This window comes from Panthera tigris, chromosome E2 (genome assembly GCF_018350195.1).
Source record: "Panthera tigris isolate Pti1 chromosome E2, P.tigris_Pti1_mat1.1, whole genome shotgun sequence".
Lineage (NCBI taxonomy): Eukaryota > Metazoa > Chordata > Mammalia > Carnivora > Felidae > Panthera > Panthera tigris.
In genome coordinates this window covers 58,864,802-58,887,714 of record NC_056674.1, presented here as the reverse complement: position 1 = coordinate 58,887,714, position 22,913 = coordinate 58,864,802, and the positions used below count along the sequence as shown (strand labels likewise).

The 22,913-nt window shown below is 54.6% G+C and overlaps 1 protein-coding gene across 2 annotated transcripts in view; it reads left to right on the top strand.

Moving 5' to 3' along the window:
* Window positions 1-1,776: 1,776 nt before the first annotated feature.
* LOC122234256 overlaps window positions 1,777-22,913 on the top strand; it is a 35,112-nt gene continuing 13,975 nt past the window's right edge. The window contains exon 1 of one of the 2 annotated variants that reach the window (XM_042970050.1): window positions 1,777-2,424. In XM_042970050.1, coding sequence (XP_042825984.1) covers window positions 1,790-2,424 — 635 coding nt within the window. In that variant the 5' untranslated portion in view covers window positions 1,777-1,789. Of the gene's footprint in view, window positions 2,425-17,148; window positions 17,395-22,913 lie in introns of those variants that run through there. The other variant, XR_006212028.1, reaches the window with a different exon arrangement.

The following is a 22,913-nucleotide window of genomic DNA, read 5'->3' as shown; positions in this document are numbered from 1 at the left end:
CGGGTTCGAGAGCCTTCGATGTCACAGGGCAGTGGAGGACGTCCGGACACGCGTCCGGCTACCTGGCCAGGAAAATCCCCAGCGGAGCGCGCCCTGTGCGCGTGATGACCTGATGCTGTATTCCCCTGGGCCGAGGTCGCTGCTGGGCGCTGGCTGGGGCTCAGACCCGGCCTGGCCCAGCTGTGCCCCCTCGCAGCTGGGGAGCCTCGGGGTGGTGCTGGGGTGTTTGGCCCTCCTGGGGTCCCCGTGTGTCGTGCACAGAACGCCCTGCCTGTAGTGAGCATCAAACCAGCAGCATCCAAGCGTCCCCGGTCTCTTCGTGTCCCGCTCCTGAGGGGCACGTCTCCCAACGCCGCCGCGGGAGGCTGAGGTGTGTGAGGCACCTGCCTCGGAAGGAAGCAGCCCGGGAGGTGGGCCGGGCTGGGGCAGCGGCGGCCTACTTTCCATCCCTGCCGTCTGGCACTGGCCTCCGAGTCCCGGTACCATCTCCCGGAGACGTCAGAGGCGAGCTGGGCATCGAAGCTGGCCGCGGGGCCTCCAGGCCCGATCCTGGCCCTCCCGGAGCACGGGAGAGAGATCCGCAGACGAACTTCCCTTCTGCACAGCTTCTGAGGTGAGCTCTGTTGTCTGCGGCCATCAGCTGTGACTCAGGCGCTGTCTCCCAGGGTTGTTCCAAGGACCGGACGGGATGGTGATTGGACACTGCTCAGCGTGACACACAGCGCACAGTAGGCACTCGGTGTGCAACTGCTGAGCGAATGAAAGAATGATTTCACGGCACACGCGACAAGGGGTTTCGCACTAACATCCGCTGGCTGACAACTAGTATTTAAACCAGCACTAATGTGGCCGTGAAAATAGCCACCCACCTGTGTGCATCCGGGAAGCCGCAGAAAACGAGAGGGGATCTGCCGCTCGCGGGGGCGGGCCCCAGCTTCCAGGCGCGTCCAGAAATGCGTCTCTGCGTCTTTGAGGTGAGGCCAGTTACCTGTGTGCAGAAGTGATGTATCTTCTGGCTGGAAGCTGTGAAATCCGGGGTGCGGGTTTCCGAGGCTCCTTCTGCCCGAGCCATGGAGGCTGGTAACAAAGGTGGTGGGGGGCTCCTAGCCAGCCCCCCGGAGGTCACACCACTGGGAAGAGAAGCAAGCCTTTATTGTCTGACGCCGCTGGGCTGTGCTATCACAGCAGCCCTAGTCCGTCCCGACGGACGGAGAGACCAGAAAGGCAGCCAGCATGTCAGCTGGAGGGGCGCAAGCCTTGTCCACAACCTGCTTTCCGTGCCTCTGGTCTACGTGGGTTTTGAACGGGAATCTGTTTCCAGTTTGCCTCTAGCTTGATGTCTCTGTTCTCTCTGATGAGCAGGATGAATGCTGGGGGGACATCCCTGCCGACAGCAAAGCCCTAAGCCGGCTTGACCGGTCTGCCTCTCACAGCCCCTAGAAAGCTCCCACGATAAACCTTCTTCTGCTGTGTCCATCTTTTTTCATCTGCAAAGAGGGTTTTTTGTGGCTTGTGTGACGCTCAGGGCAGCACCAAGGAGGGCCGGTGTCCCTTTAACCTACTCGTGTTATTTTTGGGGTGTGTGCAAGGATTTGCTCGGGAGAAACAGAACTATTGAAAACAGGTGGTACAGATAAGTGAGCTGCTGTCTCCACTGGGTGCTTTGGGCACATTCCAAAGCGTTGTGTTGTAAACAAACGGGGTGTTCCGTCCCGCACCGGGGACTGTGTGGGCAGTGGGGTGGCGGCTTTTGCCATTGCCGGGCGGAGACTTTGCAAGGCGACGTCATATGGATGCTGGCAGGGCCATTTGTGACTGTCACTCGCCATGGACAAGGTTCCCGTGGGGAGAGCGGGACTCAATGGGCATGTTGGTCAGTCTGTTCACTTCGGGCCTCGGAGGCGCCATGACCAGACTGGCCATGAGTAACGGTGAGGGCTCCGACCGGGTGCATTTATCGAATGGCCGTAGGGATCTGAGGAACTGGATGTCAACCTCATCTGGGAAATCGTTTGGAAATTCTCCAGACAAACCCCATGGCCAGTGGGCAGTCGCCTTCATTGTGCTCCGGCCCCTGAAGCCTGAGAGTGGGTCCGAGGCAGAAATCTCATTATCAAAGGTAGAGAACGTACCGCTCCTGTCAGCACCCGCATCCGCGTCCGTCTGGTTTCTCCCGCCCACCTGCCCCAGCCCAGTCTTTCCCCTCTTAGAAAATAGCATCTTCCCTCCTCCCGCTGTGTCAGGAGCCCTTCAGACTCCGCCTGGAACGCTCGCGTCTCATCACCTACGCCGCCACACCTGGATCAAGGCCACCCACGTCCCCTGGGCTGTTGCCGTCACCTCCTCACTGACCCTCCGGCCCCGTTTAACCTCCTCCTCCCCTGCATTCCCGCCTGGCAGCAAGAGATCGTGGGAGAACGCTAGGTAGGTCCTGGTCCCGCTCTCTTTTCAGTCCCTCAAAGACACCACCTCGCAGAGTCAGCCCCAGCTGCCTACGTGGTCTACGCCAGGGGGTCCCGTGTGCCTCCCCCAGGGCGCATGGCAATGTCTAGGGACGTTTTCGGTTGTCACACCGGGCAGAGCTGCTGATGGCATCTTGTGGGCGGAGGCCAGAGATGCTGCTTAAGATCTCGCCACGCACTGGACGACCCCCCATAGAACCATTCACCCCCGCATCACAAGCGCCAAGCCTGAGAAACCTCGGCACACGAGAACATTGACGTCCCTGCTGTTTGCTGTCTGCCTGGAATAGCGAAGGGGGCAGGGCACTTTTGTGTCATGAGAAAGATGACACGAACGTGGCCACTTAGCTGGTCTTGTCTCTGCCATCGGGTCGGAGGGGCCCACGTAGGCCACAGCTCTCCGTTAGGCGTGCAAATCTGTGTTCACACGCATTCCTTTGTTGGGTTGTTTCCCGCACGAATGTCTGCAGGTGGGTACCCCAGGGCCATAGTCCTAACCTCAGAATGCCGTCGTGGTGCCGGGCACGTGGGTCTTCCTGTCCTGCCACCCTTTGTGAGTGACCGTCATCACCGCTGTCACTGCGGGGCTCCTGCAATTTCCAGGCATCCGGAAAGGAAAATGGTGGCTTGAAAGGCCCTTCTTTTTTTTTTTTTTTTTTTTTTTTACAATTTTTCAACATTTTCTTCACGTTTATTTATTTTTGAGACAGAGAGACAGAGCATGAGCAGGGGAGGGGCAGAGAGAGAGGGAGACACAGAATGGGAAGCAGGCTCCAGGCTCCGAGCGGTCAGCACAGAGCCCGACGCGGGGCTCGAACTCACACACTGTGAGATCATGACCCGAGCCGAAGTCGGACGCTTAACTGACTGAGCCACCAGGCGCCCCTGACTGTGCACTTATAACAGGCAGAGGTTATGCCGAGTGAATTCTACCTCAATAGAGATGCTTTTAAAAGCATCTCCCCTTGAGATTTTTTTCTCTGGGCCAAATTTGGCGATTGCCCAGACAACCCAGGCTGTTCAGCTCGTTTGGTCTCACACGGCAACACTCGCACCCCAGGCTCTGAGCTCCGGTCGTCTCTCCCCCGTCAACAGGGACTCGGCCATCGCGTCTCTGAGCCCCTCCCCCCGCCCCACACCTGTCGGCCTCACGCAGTACTTGGGGGCAGTGCTGGAGGCAGCCAAGCAGCAGTCCCCCAGCCTTGCCACTCAGAATGTGGTCCCCAGACTGGCAGTTCCAGCATCCCTGAAGGGTGTCGGGAGCACAGAACTCAGGCCCCACCTGAGATGTACTGAGTCAGGATCTGCATTTTAACCAGATCCCCAGGCGGTCGGAGACTGGGATCGAAGGTGCCCAGGTGATTCTGATGTGCGGCCAAGGCTGAGAAGCCCGGGTCCCGTGACATAGAGGCTCTGCTTCATGGGGCTGTTTGTCCAGAGCCAAACTGGTCCATCGGTCCACACTTTGTCCCTAGCTGCCGAGGCCCAGCCTGATAATCCCGCGGTGGACCTCCCTCGTTCGCGGCGCTGGCCTTGCCGATTCTGTTTCATCCTTAGCGAGCCGTTGCTGCGGTCTCTGTGGCCCTCGTTAAACTTGGCCCCGACCACGCTGGGGCTCGCAGCGATTGTCCAAACACTGAACTTCAAACAAACAGAGAGAAAATAACATCTGCTTAATCCTTTGTGATAAGCCGCCTTTATCAGACCCCACCGCTCTCAGCTGGCATCGGCCTGTCAGATGGCCCCCTTTTACACGCTGTAAATAAACATCACCTGTTTGTGCAGGGTGACACGGGGGCAGCTCCTGCTACTGGTGTTATCGGGGAGGAAGCACTAGGTTGGGCGTGTGAGTGTCTGGACGTGAACCGCCAGAGGATAATCACCGCCGCGCGGGACGGGCTCCGGGGTAACCAGATGGCAGCCGAGGCCGGCTTTGTCGAGACCTGCGTGGTTATTGCTTCCTGGAAGGTGCACTGCTGAGAAAGGGGACTTTCACCTCTTCCTGCCTCGGTGGCCCCCTTGTCAGCGTCTAGACTTCGTGCTCACAATGGCAGGGGCTTCCGGATCCCGCCGTCTGTCTGTTGCCAGTTTCCGAGGCCGCATATCTAAATCGGGATTTCCTGGATTCCCAGAGTCTTGGGGTTGGAAGGGCCCGGAGTGCAGCAAGGCCGGCCTTCTCTCTCTCTACAGAAGGGAGGACGAAAGGGCAGGTCAGGACGTGCCAGGCCAGCATTGTTCTAGACCGAGCTGCCCCCCGCCCCCCGTCCTGCTGGATGTGAGCAGGGGCCCTGCATCCCGGGTCGGGTCTGGGGGCAGACGAGTTGGGCCTGATATCAGGCTGCGTCTCATGAGCAGTGTGGACAGTGGCGGCCGGGCTCTCGCCTTGACTCTGGTTTCCGTGCAGACCTAGCTGTGGGTCCCCTAAGTGCGGAATCCGGCACGGTCTTTCTCGTGCCTGATGGTGCATCCGTGTCCCCCGAGGGTCTTGTTAAAATGCTGCTCTTGGTTCACCGGGTCTGGGAGGCTCATTTCTAACCAGTCTGCAATCGACGCGGACCTTTCCGCCACAGGGCTGGTAGTTTGAGTAGGGGTCCCCAAATCCATTGTGTTGAGGCCAGAGAGTGAAAGGTGGGGGGGGGGGGGTAGTGTGTCCTTTTCCCCCACTGAGCCCACAACGCTGGCCTGAGGCGACCGATGCTCTTGTCTGGGCTCCAGCCAGCAGGTGGACAGGAGGGCCACGTTGATGGTGCCCTACGTGGGGGACACACAAAGCCACACCTGCAGAGCTCCGCAGCCCTGTCCATCCCCTCTCCTTCAGCCTTGGCTGGGACTGTGGCCACCTGAGCTAAAAGAAGGTGGAAGGGGGGCTGTGGCCATTGTGGGCCTGCCAGCTTGTCCTTCTCACCACCGGGAGCCCAGAGCTGGCACAGAAGAGGTCCGACCACCTGCTGGAGGGTCACATGGAGAGAGGTACGGCTATCCCAGCGTCCCGGTCGTGCAAAGCCACCACCGTGCAAATGTCACCACACAGATGACCACCCTCAAGAGAGCAGACAGCTCCCAGCTGAGCCCAGCCCGGCTCGCAGAATTGTGTCCAAATACGACAGTGGCTGGGCTTGGCCACGGCGTTTGGGCTGGTTTGTTCTGCCGCGACAGATGACTGAAACAGCGGCCATATAATTTATCGTGCAACCAGGATATTGTGAGAGGTAAAGGGCACCACGGCCATACCTCGTCTGCCCCCAGAAAGCGAAGGTGCCTGGTCGCTCTGGTGACAAACAGCCCCATGACCAATCAGTGAGCACTTCCTACACGAGGGGTGTCCCCGAGATTCTTACTGATGCAAGTGGTAGAAAGCAAACTCTTGACAGTTTAAGGCACGATGACTGTCTGTGGACTCAGAAAGCCCCAGGCGGTGCTCACACTGTGTCCAGGGGCTCACTTTGTCTTCATCTCTGCCTTGCTTTTTTTTTCTTTTTAATTACATAATTTTATTTAATGTTTTATTTTTGAGAGAAAGAGACAGAGCATAAGTGGGGAGGGCCAGAGACAGAGGGAGACACAGAATCCGAAGCAGGCTCCAGACTCCGAGCTGTCAGCACAGATCCCGACGCGGGGCTCGAACTCACGGACCACGAGATCGTGACCTGAGCCAAAGTCGGACGCTTCACCGACTGAGCCACCCAGGCGCCCCTCTGCTTTGCTTCTTTGGGTTTCCTTCTTTTTCCGGCTCTCCCCAGAAGCAGCAAGGCGAACCCCTAGCAACACTGAGCTCTCCCAAAGGCCTGGGATGGAGTGGAGTCTGTGCTGTGGCACCGATCGGCCACGTTGGGCACGTGCCATGAACCAGTCACTCTGGCAGGAACGGTGATACCCTGCTGGGCCAGACCTGAGTCTCAAGGACACCTCACATCAGGGTGGGGTCAATTCCATCCTTCCCTTTAGGGCAGAGAGGGAGCCACCGAGGAGAACCTGGGCTCTGTTCTGGAACACAGGAATGGAGGTGGTGCGGGTGCAGAGGGCCCCCGTCCCGAGTCCCGTGTGGCTGCATTTCGGCGAATAGACTATTCCTGCAGAATTTCTACGAGGACCCCAGCCGTGGACGTGGCCGTAGGCCCATAGATGGTTCTGGGGAAGGTCCTAACGTGCCAGCACACCGTTGGGGCCCGGCTGGAAAGCAGCTCACGGTGGGGCTACTTGGAAGGGAGACTGTCATCGCCGGAGCGTCACCGAATCAGAAGAGGGAGAAATGACCTTTAGAAGCTGTGTCCCGATACCTTCTGGCGCAGAGCTGACCCCAGCCTCACTCAGAGCCCAGACCCGAGGGGTAGCTGACTGGGTTCTCAAGCTCCCCACGGACGGACAGGGGAAGTCCCGAGGCCCTCCTGGGGCAAGGGGAGGGGGCCCACGACGGCCAGGAGGCACTCACTCGGGCCTGCAGCCCTGCCAGGTGTCATGTTCCCACCCGCTGAGGCATTTGGCCCAGGCACCATGTTGAGGCATCGGAACGGCGAGCTTCTGCCCCTAATTTTGCTGCTTTAGAGTAGAATGAGTGGTGTTTCGTTCGCAGGGGCCTTCTCCTGGCCCCCGTGCTCCAGTCATGCCGGCTGCCCTCGGCCCACGGAGGCTCTGGGACGTGCCCTCGGCGTCCCTCGCCGCCCCCCTCGCCGTCCCCTTCAACTGAATGATTCTCACTGGCCCCGCGTGCGGGTCTCCACTCCTGCTTCCGTTCCTTGTTGCATCGCTTAATGGTTAACTCAGCTGCTTAAAGCAGCACCTGACTACGGCCTTGGCTCTGGAGATGGGCTGCCTTCAGCTGCGTGGCTCAGGATTGCGGCCATTGTGGCTGGGGCTGTGTGGCCTGAGGCCTCAACTGCGGCCGTCCGGGGTCCTCGGTAACACGGCTGAGTGTGGGCCGTCAGGGGCTCAGTCACAGGGGCGAGTGTGGGCCGTCCGGGGGCTCAGTCACAGGGGTGAGTGTGGGCCATCAGGGGCCCAATCACATGGCTGAGTGACCCGTTGTCGGGTGGGTGGGGGAGGGGCTCAGCTGAGTGGCCAGCTGGTCCACACTCCCTGCCTCATGGCCATTGGGTTCTGAACACGTGTGCCCCCCAGGGAGTCCTCCTAGACCCAGCTTTTCTAGGTCACTTGCGGGCCAAGAAGTCTCAAGACACATTTTAAAACTAAAGTGACCTGGGGCGCCTGGGTGGCTCAGTCGGTGAAGCATCTGACTTTGGCTCATGTCATGATCTCGTGGTCCGTGGGTTCGAGCCCCGCGTCAGGCTCTGTGCTGACAGCTCGGAGCCTGGAGCCTGTTTCAGATTCTGTGTCTCCCTCTTTCTCTGACTCTCCCCTGTTCATGCTCTCTCTCTGTCTCAAAAATAAATAAAAATGTTAAAAAAATTTTTTTAAACTACAGTGACCTAAGTGCGAATGGAAACACACCTTATCCGAAAGGGTGGAGGCGGGGAGACCGGCGCCTGCAGGACAGGAGTGGAGGCTGAGGCTTCAGAGAGAAAGGGCCAACAGCAGCCACCCAGCTCCCACCTTGGGAAACCAGCCAAGGAGGAGGAATTCAGGCCTAAAGCAACTAGAAGAAAGTGAGTAATTTAAAAAAGTTGAGCAGAAATCCATGAGATTTAAAAGGGGAAGACAAGAGAGAAAATCAGCAAGACCTAAAAAAAAAAAAAAAGAAAAGAAAGGCTGGTCCTGATCTACAAGCCCGGAGCCAGGTTACCCAAGAAAGCAAGAGGGAGAACAGAAATGCCCGACATCTGAGAGGAGAGCACTGCTCCTTCGGACTCCGGTGGACGTTAAGAGGAGAAAAAAGGGACTCTAAGCCACGCTGGGCTCACCGGCTTGGTGACTGGGATGCACTGGGCCCATCGCTTGACAGACTGCGGCTGCCAGAGGAAGCGGAGAGGGCGGGGTTAGGAGGAGCTCCACCCCCATGGCTCTGCGGGTCAGGGCGCTCACAGGGCCCGCCCAGGCTCCAGGAGGGGAGCTCCGTGAATGTTTCTTCCAGGAGGAGCCTGGGGGATGGGTGCTGCTGTTGAGCCCTGGGAAATGCAGCCTGCTGCACTCCATGCCACCTCTTCCAGGAAGGCTTCCTTGACACCCCCCTAGACAGCCCCACCTTGGTGCACAGAGGGGTTTAGTTAGTACCTATGAAATCCTCATTTCTCAACCCTGGCTGCAGAGCAGTGTCATCTGGGAAGCTTGTGACAAACAGCCAGCTCTGGGCCCCAGAGGTTCGGACTTGAGTGGTCTGTGCTGGGGCCTGGGTATCTTTTGGAGTGTCTTCTGGGTGATTCTACTCACAGCAGGGCTGAGAACCGCTGTGGCGAATGAATGAATTTCCAAGTGATTTGTCGGGATGAAGTGTTCTGGCTAAACAGTACAAGACCAGCAATTATTTAGAAACTAAATATTGATAGAGCAGCATAGCAAAGAGAAGCAAACGGGAAAACATGAGTATAAAAGAGATTAAAAACATGGAAGAAGGGGGAGGGAGGAGGGAAGCAGTGGGGGTGGGGGGCGTGTGGTCAGCTGGGATGATGTTGACGTGAGCACCCAGCGTGGGGTGTCCGAGCCCCCGGTGCAGACCTGAGGCCAGGTGAGAGTAAGGAGGGAAAGCGTTTGCCTGGCACAAGTTGGGCCCAGGCTCCCGATTCTTCCTGTCACTCAGGTTTCAGAACAGACACAGGACCATGCATGCTCAACCAAGTTTGGTTTTTTTTCCCTTCTACTAACTCAGTTGTTTTTTTTGTTTTTTTTCCCCTTCTACTAACTCAACACTTGAAAAGTGTTTCAAGGAGTACCTGGGTGGCTCAGTCGGTTAAGTGACTTCAGCTCAGGTCACGATCTCACGGTTCGTGAGTTCAAGCCTCGCATCAGGCTCTGTGCTGACAGTGTGGAGCCTGCTTGGGATTCTCGCTCTCTCCTCTCTCTCTGGCCTCCCCCGCTCGTGCTGCCTCTCTCTCAAAATAAGTAAACTTAAAAAAAATGTTTTTCTAAATAAATAAAAATGTTGTGGGATGTTTCAAGGTATTTTTCTTCCTGGACTGACCGTTTAAAACTCGGGCTACATTTCTGTGTGTGAAAAGTCATGTGCACAGACACGTACACGTGCACACACTCAAATAGGATGGCAAAGTTACTGTGGAGAGAAGTCTCTAGAGGCTTGCCACAGGGCTCTGCACTTAGCCCTGCCCTACTCGCCGTTCTTTTCTGTTGTGGTAAAAAGCACACACCATGAAATCCATTTTATCCATTTTAAATGCACAGTCCAGTGATGCTAACCGTGTGTACATTGTTGTGCGGCAGACCCACTCGTTATTTTTATGTATACTTGGCTGAAGACCGTTTCGTCAGACCGTGGAGTTCACAAAGCTCAGAAATAACTCTCATGAGACGCTTCAGGAAGTAATAGTTCAAAAGATAGTAGACAGTTATGTCCAGAGCATCTCTAAAACCCCTCAACTTAGGACCTGGCATTTAGCAGGTGCTTAAAGAAATGTCTGTGAACTAAATTAATGGTAGGCAGTTGGAATGAAGGACCCAAAGTGATGATATTCAACAGAAGCATGTAAAATCCTCGTGGAGATGTAAAACCAGAAAGATCTAGAATCTAAAGTCTGGCTCAGGAAGCAAGAAATGTTGCCCAGCCTTTTAAAAATTTGAAATACCATGGGGTGTCCAGGTGGCTCCGCCGGTTAAGCGTCCGCCTTCAGCTCAGGTCACGATCTCACGGTCCGTGAGTTCGAGCCCCGCGTCGGGCTCTGTGCTGACGGCTCAGAGCCTGGAGCCTGCTTCCGATCCTGTGTCTCCCTCTGTCTCTGCCCCTCCCCGTCTCATGCTCTTTCTCTGTCTCTCAAAAGTAAATAAACATTAAAAAAAAAATTTTAATAAAAATAAATAAACATTTGAAATATTTCGAGCCTCCGGGTGAGTGCAGAGAAGAAAGAAACCAATAACAATGTACTGACGACCCAGGCTTAACCCACACGAGCATTTCTCATTGCATATCTGGATGCTATTTTCATGAAAGAAAATGTTACGGATGCCCTGGAATCTTCCACGTACCTGTCCCTGGTCCACTCACTCCATGTCCCTTCTCTAGACTTGGCCCCCACCTCGATGTTGGCTCTGTCATTCCCAGGCATGTTTTTGTATCTGGCTGCGCATGGATTCATCCAGGACACAACACAAAGGTGGCTTCGCATGTCCTTACGCTGCGTATAAATGGTTTCCTATTGGACGTTTCCTTCTGCAAGTTGCTTTGCTGGCTGCACACGAGGCTTCGAGATTCTTCTGTGGCAATGATGGAGCTGTCTTGTTCGAGCTGGCCGCTGTGGAGCGCGTTCCCGGATGAGTGTCCTCCCCGCTGAGGGACGGGCACGTCCTCGCAGAGCATTGGTGACTCTCCCGCCGGGTGAAGGTCCATACGGACGAGAGCCAGCCGGTGCTCCCGGTGACTCATCTACTCGAATCTCTGCCATTGAGGGTTGGAGGCCACTGGTGGTTTGTTTGGCCTTTGTGGGTCAAGCTCCCTCTGGATAAAATTTTTATTATTTTTTTGGTTAGAATATGATTTTATCAAATGACTGATTTGGTTGACTCATTTCTTTTTTTAAACTTTTTAAATGTTTATTTATTTTTGAGACGGACAGAGACAGAGAGCGAGCGGGGGAGGGGCAGAGAGGAAGGGAGACACAGAATCCGAAGCAGGCTCCAGGCTCCGAGCGGTCAGCACAGACCCCGACGTGGGGCTCGAACCCGAACCGCGAGGTCAGGACCTGAGCCACGGTCGGACGCTGGACCGACGGAGCCGCCCGGGCGCCCGTGGTTGACTCATTTCTCCCTGACTTGAACAGGCAAGTTGGTTGACCTGAGTCATTGATTAACCGGCTACTTCTCAGTCGTGGCTGCGCCTCAGAATGACCCACGAAGCTTCCAGCAGACGCCACGGCCTGCCTCTCGTGCCCGGATCCCGCCCCCGTGTCTCCGGGATGGGGCCTGGATGTGGTGCCTTTTCAAAACCTCCCCAGGTGCTTTTCGAGTGAGACAAGCCAGGGTGGAAGATGACTGCCTTGGCCTGAACAGCTGCCACGGGGGGGTGAGCAGTGTGCCGGGGGCAGCGTTTGGCTCTGACTGTTCCAGGGCCATTTGGTCTTCTCAGCGAGGAGAAGGGTCGGCTGCCACAGTTGTTGAGTGTGACCTGGGCGAAGCCACTGATGGATTGGGCCGTTTGCAGTGGGTCAGATGCTCCAGCCTGGGGCAGGGCAGCTGCGCGGAGACACCGGCAGGGTGAGACGGGGCGGATGCTCACGGAAGCCCCAGGGTGCCCGACGACAGAGGGACCCTTCTCAAAGGCCCGATCAGGGCAGAGCCTCAGTGCACGTCGTCAGGGGCGCACAGCACTTAGCAGCCTGCCTGCTTTCCTGGACTGTCTCAGCTGGTCTTTGTCCCCAAGGAGAGGGGCTGCGAGGTTGGAAAGCCTATACTCATGTTGCCCGTGACGGAACGGGAGCTCCGGGTGAAGCGGGTCCAGCAATGTGTCACCGTTAGCAAGCAGCACGTGGACGAGAACGCACTTATCTGCTCAAGATCCCACGTGCCGGACATCCAGATCCGACTTGCCGAACAGTCTGGAAACCAAAGCCAATTCTGGCCTGTTCTCACCCCGAATGGCCACCGTCACCTTCCTGCCTCCCCTCGTCTGCTTCCATTTTCTCTCCTGGGACGGATCAATGGGGGTGGCGGGGGGAGGGGAACAAAAGAAAAAGGAACCCAAGCCTCTCTGATGGCTCCTCTTTGAAAATTCCACCCCGAGCACGCCAGGAGAGAGGTGAGATTTTAGATCAGAGTTTCCCGTCCTTTTCACGTACGACGTCAAAACGTGCCGCAGACCTCTCCGGTAGCCCTCGTCCTTTTAATATCAGCGGGTTAAGGAATACACTCCTACCAACAATGCCGTTTGTGAATTTTGTAGCACTCTTAATTTAGAAAATCCATCATTGCAATAACATGCACTTTGACAAATACTGGTCCAATTCATATGGGCAAGATATTTTCTGTAAAGATGCTTTTGCTATTATCCTAAGGAAGCACCTGCGTTTTTTAGAGGTGCATAATTATGTAGGAAAGCAGTGGCCCAAAGTCAGGGGTGCGTGGTGGGGTCACACACCGTGGAACGTACTTGGTAGGTGTACAGGAGCTCGTCAGACTGTTTGCCTACTGCCGTACGTAAATTTTCGTAACACAATGAAAGTAAAGAGCATAGTTGGCCCAGTATGAATTTGCAGACCCCTTAAAATAATTTTGTCCCTTCCTTACTCTAACATCAGTAGCCGGTGGATCGGAACCAGTGGTTTCAGATTACTGGTGAATCCTGTCAACCAGGCTTCGGTTTCGTTTTGTTCTTCATCTCTTAGGTCAAAAAGGCACAGAGCGATGATGGTGCCCGTATTTGCTCACAAACCCAGATTTTCCCGTTCCGTTCTGCATGGACCGATCGATCCCTACCACTTGTTAGGCTCTGGGGTGGGGTTAGTGAGATCCAGAGACGCAGTCCCTCCTCCAGCAGGGCCACATCACACGGGACATGGGTGCTGAACGGGTCAAACAGGTGGTTGATAAAGTCGTTGCGAGAATACAGAACGTTGGAAGGAAAGGAGCAGGTTCCGCCTGAGGGTGCATGATGGGGGAGTCTCATCTGGCCCCGGGCAGGGAGGCTTCCTGGAAGAAGTGACATTTCAGTTGAGAACTGAACGGCCAGTAGGAGCTTGTCAAGCCCAGAGACCCCTGCATTCCAGAGCCCCCCAGGCTCCCCGCTCCCTGCTGTCCGTGGCCCAGGCGGTAGGGTGGAGGAACTCACCGCTCAGCATAATCCGCCCCCGGAGAGCAGCAGGAATCCCTGCCCGCCGCCCTCCACCCTTCCTTGTCAGCAGCTGGCCCCTAACAAGTGACTAATCTTTAGCATGTTTGATATGAAGCGGGACAGCCAAAATAATCACCCGTCAGGGATTCTCTCTTCGTAAAGACACGGCAACGATCAGGTTTCAGAGTGCGCGGGCAGCGTGAACCCCGGGAGCTCACCCTTCAAACAGGGCATTGACCTTCCCTGACTGCCTGGGATGGGCCGCGTCGAGCCACAGCTCATATTTCCTGGGCCTTTCGTTGTGAGATGAAATGCAAGGAGGCCGACAGTGATAAAAAGATAGCGCTGAGCGGGCTGCGTGGTGCGGAGCCCCGCCCGCCGCAAGGTGTTCCGGAACCGGCCGGGGAGTTCACGTGTTTGAGAATTTTCTAGGTGCCAGGCACCACGCTCTGCACTCTGTCTGTGTCGTCAGCTTGACTCCTTCAGATTCTTGGATTTGGAGATTTCTCATGTCGAAGCCTGAACTCTGGATCCCCCGCCCCAACGTCCGCTCTCCCTGCATTCTTGCCAAATCACTTGGGCCAATACCGCGGTGGCCGCCTCCAGAGCTCGCTCGACCCTCCCAGCCCTCACGCGGTCCGTGAGCAAATCCCGTGGATGTGCATCCACTCCTGCGTGGGCGGCTACCACGCTGGACCAAACCTCCACCACCCCTCCCCCGCCTTGTTGCCTTCATCTCCCCTGCTGGCTTCCTGGTGCCCGCCCACACCCGCCGCAGCCTGCTTCCAGCCCAGAAGTCGGCGGCGCTGCCCACAGCGGCAGCGTGGTCTCTCCAGGGTCCACAGGGCCCTCCTCCTCTCCTTCAATCCTACCTCAGCTCGTCCGTACCCCTGCCCCCTTTCCTTCTAGATTTTTCTCCATAGTCATATTGTTGGGTTATGTAATCAGTAGCTCAGTGCTTGTTTTCCTCTCTGGCTCCTGTGTTTTGCCTGTGTCGCCCTTTGCTGAGAGCGCAGTGCTAGGCCCTCGACTACGACCTGGAACAGAAGGACTGTGGCTCCAAGCCAGACCACCTGGGTTTGCGCTCCAGCGCTGCCACTTCCTGGCTGGGGAACCCTCGCCAAAAGCTTCCTGCTGTTTTATGCGGGAGGCTGGCTGGCCCACGGTATCCAATACCCGTGACCCCACTTTCCTAGCACACCCCAGCACCACCCCCGTGGCCTTCAGGGCGCCAGGCACAGGTGGGTTCTGGCCGAGGGGGTTCGGGCAGAGACGACGGGGCCAGCGCGGGCGGGAGCCAATGACCTCGGCGATCTGCAGCGGCCACGCTCAGAGATGGTGAGATTCGAGGCAAGCGGAGCCACCCGGCCCTGAGCACGAATCCCCAGGACTCACCATCGGGGACCTGGACCCAGAGACTTAAATCTCTGTCCCCTGGATCCAGTAATTCTGCCTCTAGGGGCTGAGCCCGGAAACTATCTGAGATGCACACGGAGGTTTGTGCACGAACGTGGGCTGTTTCTCACCGCAGTTATGACGAGGGTAAACTTAGGGGTAATGTCAGTGTCTGAAATGAGGGGATCTGATCATAAGCTGTGAATGAAAAGCCAAGCGAGGGAAAGTTGTGCGGCCTTTGACTGGAATTTGCCTCGTGAGGACCCTGAAGACCCCCCCCCCAACCTCTCAGCAGCTGTGAACAGCGTTCCATGTGCTGTTCCAGGAATGTGTGCTCTGTACGTGTGTGCAGAGGGTGAGACTCCCGTGTAATTTAAAAATAGATCAAACTATGCAGTGGTCACACCTTAGCAGTGACATCACTGGTGATTCCTATTTTCTATTTGCATTCTATTGTGCATTTTCCACATTTTCTAACATAACAAGCTCATTACTTTTGTAATTGATAGGAGATAATACTTACCACTTTGCGCCCTCTGCGAGACATGGGTCACTGTGGCTCAAACGCAGCAAGTTCAACCAGCCCTCTTATCTGGTATCTCCCAAGAGCCTTGAGAGGCATGATTATGTCACCTTTTAAAGTAACCCCATGGGGTGCCCGGGTGGCTCAGTCGGTTGAGTGGCCGACTTCAGCTCAGGTCATGATCTCGCGGTCCGTGAGTTCGAGCCCCGCGTCGGGCTCTGTGCTGACAGCTCAGAGCCTGGAGCCTGTTTCAGATTCTGTGTCTCCCTATCTCTCTGACCCTCCCCCGTTCATGCTCTGTCTCTCTCTGTCTCAAAAATAAATAAACGGTAAGAAAAAAATTAAAAAAAAAATAACCCCATGGACGAACGAGACCCACTGACATGTTGAATGACAGTTCTTTTTAATGTTTGTTTTTGAGAGACAAGGAGACAGAGAGCGAGTGGGGAGGGGCAGAGAGAGAGAGGGAGACACGGCATCCAAAGCAGGTTCCAGGCTCTGAGCTGTCAGCACAGAGCCCGATGCGGGGCTCGAACTCGGGAATGGCGAGATCATGACCTGAGCTGAAGTTGGACGCTTAACCCACTGAGCCACCCAAGCGCCCCTAACAACAGCTCTTTAGCAAATGACTCATGCCTGGGGTTCCCGAGAGGAGAGTAGGAATAAACACGTGAGCAAAGGAACGAGCTACAACAAAGAGCTCTTGGGGGCAGAGGTCCTCCTTCAAGATTGGCTGCGATCCCAGCTTGGGCCAGTGGGCCAGGAAGGATGCACCCCACTGCCTTCACCGTGGAAGTGTTAAAAGGGGCCCTCGGAGAGGTGAGGCCACTCACCCAGAATCACTCGTCTTGTAAGTGGCATCTTCCCGGGCCCTTGAATCTGTGCCTTCCTGGGACATCACACCCCAGGGTGGGTATTGACTGGGGAGAGAGGGGTGTTGCCAGCCAGAGGGGCAGCAGGGGTAGGGGGTGCCTGAGCACTGGGAAAGCTGGGATTTGCGAAAGTGAGGTTGCGAGCCCTCCCGTGATGGGGGTGCTGTGTCCTGGGCACGCCCCAGAGCTCCAGGGGGGCTGACCAGACGCTCTCAGTGGCTCCCTCAGAGACGTCACTCCTGCTCAGCCCGACGCCCCCACTCTGAGCCCTCCCCGTGCCCCCCTGCCAGCACAGCGGGCCCTCCTGTCTATGCTGCCACTTCCTTGGCTCCGCGACTCCCGTTGGCACGGCCGCCACGTGCAGGACATTCTGCCTGCAGACCGGGTCTAAGCGGATGGCACCAGGTCACGCGTATCCCACCGTCTGTGCCAGGTGACGTCAGCTGATGGCTCTGGTTGATGTCAGTGTGTGCGCCCAGGGCCCACCTCCACAGCCCAAATTGCTTACCATTCCCAGTGCCGATTCCCCTCCTATGGAATGAATTGTTACCCGCCCCCCACCCCCCACACACATAGGTTCATAGGTAGAAGCTCCAACCAACAATGAGACCGTTATTTTGAGTCGGGGCCTTTAAGTAGGTGATTCAGGGTAAGTGACATCATAGAGGTGGGGCCCTTTCTGATGAAGTCGGCGTCCCCCAAGCAGAGGGGGAGACACCTGAGAGCTCTCTCTGTCTCTGAGCGTATGCACGGAGGAAAAGCCACGTAAAGCCCAGCGAGCAGGGAGCCTGTCTCCAAGCCAAGGAGAGAGGCCTCACCAGGAAGTACCTTGCCGACATCTGTACCTTGGATTTGGGGTCTCCAGAATTGTGAGAAAAGAAATGTCTGTGATCCTCGGTGGCATTGTTGTCACGGCAGCCTGAGCAGACTCGGGCATCCCCTGTGGCCAACGGGGGGGCACGTCACGTACCCTCAGGGGCCTCCCCCCCCCCCCCCCCCCCCCCCCGACAAGCTCTGTCCTGCCCGGATTTCAGATCAGTGTTGCGTGACCCTCTGGCTAGAAATGGCTGACGCTCCCTCACTCGACAGCCGGTGTCTGAGGACAGGCCGCCCACCGGCCCCTCGGGCTGTGGGGCTTCCCCACCACTCTGGGGCCTGTTCTAAAACTCCTTTCAAGCCCATGGGCGACCCCACAACAATCGATGCCTTCCTTTTTTCCTCGAGTTAGAGGTGTTTTCACTGCAGTGAAAAAAACCCCAGGTAATGGAACGGCATTCTTATCTTTCCTGGTGTTGGAGTAGTTTGGCCCTTAAGATGGCAAAATGCTTTTGCTCTTCATGTGTCTGGATGAGAGAAGCAGGGACACATGGGTCCCCCAAGTGTTACTTTTCACCTTTTACCCCCCTGCCCCCCTTCGGAGATGGGAAGAGAAGTGGGGGAACGATTCATTCTCCAGCTTAGCCTGGTTCCAGCCTCAATGGCAAATGCATGGATTTTATCCAAAACGAGATGAACGGGAGGGCCTCGCGTTTGGGAGGCGGCCAGAATCGCTGTTGGAATGGGGCCGTTCTGCCACTGTCCCTGGGTTGTGGGGAAATGACCATCGTTTTTATTTTGCCAAGGGCCGGTCGCTTATCGCAAGGGCTGGAGGGCCAGGGGAAGTTCATTCCTCGTTGCCGTTTTGCTCTGCGGTGCTAAATTAGTAATGGAACAGCTTGGTCCGAAGGGTTTCTTCCCAGGATTTAATAAAAGGCACAGGTGTGGCTGAAAGGCACTCAGCCATGTGCAGCCGGGGGCAGCAGGAGAGCTGGCTCCAAGAGCTCCTATCTAGGTGCAATCAGCCTTGTTCTGATTTAGGGTGAGCTCGTTGCCAGGGAGCAAAACACAAGGAACCCCTTTCTTTTGCAGTTTGGATGCTTTCTCAGGCTATGCGTGTGTGTTGCTTCCCAGTAAAGGTCTAGTCGAATGCTTACTCCAAAACCTCTGGCCAAACCTAAGAGAAGGAGTTGACGTTGGGAAAAGAAAAAGTAGGCACAGTTTTGGCATCCATACACTCACTCCCATTAGGATCATTAAAGGTTGCTTCCCAGAAGAGAAATAAATGAAGGAAGGGACCTGGGGTGCCTAGAGAGTTTCAGGAATCGCCATCCTCACCAGTGACATCGCCGCCATCATCATCATCATCACCATCAACGCCATCACCATCTTGATTACCGTCATCGTCACCATCATCATCACCATCATCAACACCACCATCATCATCATCACTAACTTTATTTGACCACTTATGTGCCAGGAACCCTGCTCATGACTCAATGTCTTTAGCACCTCCCTCTAATTTTTTTTCCGTGCGCTCTATTCAGTTTTTCTTCATGGCGCTTACCTCTCCTGGGCATTACGTCATAGATTTATTTGTTGACGTGTGTTTCCTCTGCCCTCTTTTGCCCAGAATGTGAACTCCACAAGGGCTTTTGTTTTATTGGCGATGGGACTCCCAGGATCTAGCCCAGGGCTTGTGACGTGATAGGCGACCAGTAAATAGTAGTTGAATGAAAGGACATTAAGGACAATTCTGTGAGCTGATGCTGTCACACTGTCACCACAGAAGTGAGGGGAGTCAAGCTCACTGCAGCTACGTAGCTTGCCCAAGCGCGTCGGTATAGAATTAGAATTCAGCATCAGGTAGTTACCACAACCTCAGGTTCTTTAACCTCTAGAACAAGCTGTACCTTACTCTTTGCCCGCGAATTAATGGCACATAGATCCTTTAAGACTTTTAAATCCCTACATCTCTGGTTATTTTTTCTAAAGCAAATGAAATGCATCTCCGTTCTCCAAAAGGAGGAAAAAGCGTTCTCTAGGAGTGGACAACCACCCACATCTGCTTCTCTGCGTGACATAAAAACCTGAGCTTGTGTTCTCCAAAAGACTTAATTAATGAGTTGACCAAGTCAGAACCATTTGCCCAAACCAAGGCAGGGATAAAAGTTGATTGACAAGGGTCTAATTAACCCCCCATTTATAATCTAACAGCCTGAGATCTTTCAGGTCGTAAAGGACTTTGATCCTAGAAATTGTGCTAATCAGAGTCCCCCACCCCCACCTCCTCCATTTCTGTCTGGCTTCCCTAACTTGAGGGTGGGTGCTGCAGAGGCAGGGCTTCAGGCCTTGTTGAAAAGAGATTAGTTCCCTGCAGTGGCCGAATGAGCTGTCTGTAAAAATAACAACAACCCCACATGGGGTCTTGAGATAGCAATCTGGCCATGGGCTCCCTCAGTGGGGACATCGTTTGCATAGTGATGCATGCCAGATGGTTCTGAGACGAATTCCAGTATCTGTGATGATGGAGGAGCTGCCACTCCTTGGGGTGGGCTCGTGGGGGTGGGGTGCGCTGCTCCTGTGGGACTCAGGGAATGACCCTCGTTAGTGGTGTGTGGGGCGGGGATCCAAGGTAAACACTGGTGACAGACAATAGGGCGGAAATGATGCAGCGTGGTTGGAGAAGTGGGTTCTGAGAATGGTGTGGGCGTCGAGGGGCCAACAGGCAACACCCCGGGGTGTCCTCTCCCTGCTCCGCCTGAGAGGTCCAGAGAAGTGGGTCCAGATTTGGTGATTCCGGAGACCAGGGCATACTTTGTTTTGAATCAGGTGTCTTGACATAGGCTTACCGACTTTTATTGTGTCTGTTAAGTTACTTACAAAACAAGGGAACAAAGAGGTTGACAGAAGCAGCAAAAATCCCTACCTCCAAAACCGATTAACTTATTTTGAAAAGAACATCTTAACACCCACAAAAAGTGGGAAGAATGTCATCACAGATGCAACATAGACCTTCTCAAGGAAGGGCGGTAGACGACCACGGGCAAATTTGTACATACTCACATCGCCCTTATTTCTCTCATTCATCCTTTGGTGAAAATTGGTTGCAGATCCACCGAGCCCAAGGCCTGGTGTTTGTAGGGTGACAGTAAGTCCCTTTGGTCTGGGACAGTTAGGTTGAGGCGATTGCTAATTAATTAATGTTTACTAATTGGTTTTAATGTTTCCTCTCCCTCTCAAATGGGCTCCAGTTTAGATGCTCAATTATACGGTCACCCTGAGACTTTGGGGGCCTCTAGTGCAGACAGGGATCAAGACTTTAATTCTGCTCCATGACCCTGGGGACATATTTTTAGTGCTCTTTGAAAATGCTTTCCTTGTGTATTTCAGTGAAGGAAGGGAAAACCTGATGCGCTGAGATTTGTTCTTTCCCTCTCTCTCTCTCTCTCAACAGCTTTGTTGAGACATCACTAACATGTAGAAAGTATAGATATTTATAGTGTATAACTTGATCTTTTGATATACGTATACGTTGTGAAATTTCTTCCCCCTTCCTTTTCTTATTCTACATGATGGTCTGAAATGTCCTTGTATAGATGAGCAAGCAGTGGAAGAGAGATTTTAATGAAACACGATGCATATCATTCTGTCCAAATTAGTCATGTGACTTAGAAAAGAGGGAGATCTCGAACTTTCCCCGCTTGCCTGCTATTGTGCTGGAAACTCACTGGATACTTAGCACCTCATCTCAGCAATTGGGGACACAGCACCAACAGACAACAGGATGTGGCCAAAACAGGGCGTCTACTTGTCTCTTCCCCGACTGAATTTTATTACTTACATGTTGCGTCTTGCTTACAGAGTCTAAATGACGGAAGAGACGCCTCGTTCCATCACCATCTCCCACGCTGCTCGTAATCTGTGTGTACCCGTGTGCTAATGGAGAAGGGATGGGGACTTTGATGCAAAGGGGGGGTTGTCAAGACGAAAACCCAAATAGTCACCATTGAACACAATCTTTATGTTCACGGAGTGAGAGATGGTGTGTCCCCTCGAAAGGGACCATGAACCATCCTGAACGTTAGCTACATCTAAATGTCCCCAAGTGCTAGGTGATGACAGTGCTGGGGCTGCTGGCAACAACTGAGGCAGCCTCCCGAGGGCCTGCAGGCATCCCTGCCTGAGCAGCTCCATCTCCCCTGCACACTGGGTCCACACACTGTCCAGGAGAGTGAAGGAAGCAGACACGGGCTGGTGCCCATCCCCCCACCCCCAATAACCCACTTGACTCTAAAAATATTGGGTTTGATGGGGATTTTCGAGATTTTCTGGTCCAGGCTACTCACCTACAGATGAGAAAATTCTACAAGGCCCAAGAAGGGGCGCCCCAGGCACTCGTGTTCTTGCCCAAGACTGTAGGTATTCAGTAATTTTTTTTTAACCTAGGGTGGTCCTTGGGTTTGGCCAATCAAACAAGTTCCCCAGTGATGTGTTCTTCTTCCCCCTCTGCCCTGCTCTGCCCTGCCCTGCATGGGGTTGGGACCCAGTATGCCTGCCTCAAGCTGAGCGAAGCCTGTCCTCTGCCAGAACGTTACGTGGGCCAGGCCTTTGGCCTCGGGACCCCCATGGCGGCCACTGGTGCTGGGTGGTTGGTGGAGTCAGGCCCTCCTCAAGGGAAACATCTGGGCGCACAGGCCTGAATTCTCCTTTCTGAGTGACCAGATTGTTGAACAAAAACAAATACCTGCTTTGTGCATATTTCTTTCCTTTTGGGGGGTTCAAGAAGAGTTGACGTTGGAGCCACAGTCAAAGACGTTGCCAAAACAATCAGAAGCTCTCTGAAGGAAAGGGTAGCCAGTTGCCAGCATTGAAAGCAGCAGCCAAGATTTAGGAAGCTTAAATACCTAACCTGCCTTGATTTAGAACCCTTTTAGGCTGACATTTAATATCGACTTGCCTGGTGGGCAGGTTTCTCGCAGTGTTTGGGGAAGGCTAAATGGGACTGGAACAGTGATGACCTCACCCAGAGCTCGGCGCCCCTCGGGTCTGGTGCCTTTTTGAGCTCAGAGCGGCTCAGTTTGTGGAACTCCCAGGCTGGCCCCACGTTCCCGGTGGGATTTGGAAAGCCCTGTGTTTATCCCTAGGGCGGAAGGGGGTGCTTTTGGTGGGGGGGACGGTGCAGGCCCACCAACGGAGATCGATGCAGACTACACAGCATTCGTTGGTCTGATCATGGAGAAGGCAGATGCAGGCCAGCTAGAGGCAGACCCAGGACCGAGGGGTGGATATTCTGGGGAGTCACCTTCCATGTATTGTTTGAATGATGACAGCCATCCAAAATGGAATACCCTGGTTAAAGAAAGGTCTGTCCCCACGGGAATCGTTCTGAGGCTTAGATGACCACTTGGCTGGAAACATTGTTAAAGGGTTTCAAAGGCTGGAAAGGGCGGGTGTGGGCTAAATGAAGTCTAAGGTCTGACAGCCAATCAATCCGCGAGAAAGAGGACATACTCACCAGCTTCTATTTAGGGGTCTCTGGTATATAGGAATCCCTCACTTAACTGGGGTTTCAAATAGGGATCTTAGCTAGCTGAAAAGCAACCAGGATCAGCAAGGAAATACCCAATGAGAATCGGGGACCTGTTGCTGCGGCGTTTGCATGGTTTCTAAGTAAGAGGGCGCACAGGGTCTCATTTGTGACGCGGTGACTCCTACTTTAGACACGACTCTAACAGACTCGGTGGATTCCTCAGCAGTAGCTGGTAGAGAGAAGTACATTGAGGAAACTGGGAAGAACATACTTTTGAATACCAAGAGAAAAGGAATCAGAAGTATGGCAAAGTGAGGCCATTTAATGGGAAGGCAAACATTTGGACAAACTTTGGGAGCACACAAAGCAGGGCCAGGCTGTGGGTCATCGATAAGAAGGTGAATTGTGTTCGATGGCCTCTGTGAAAGAA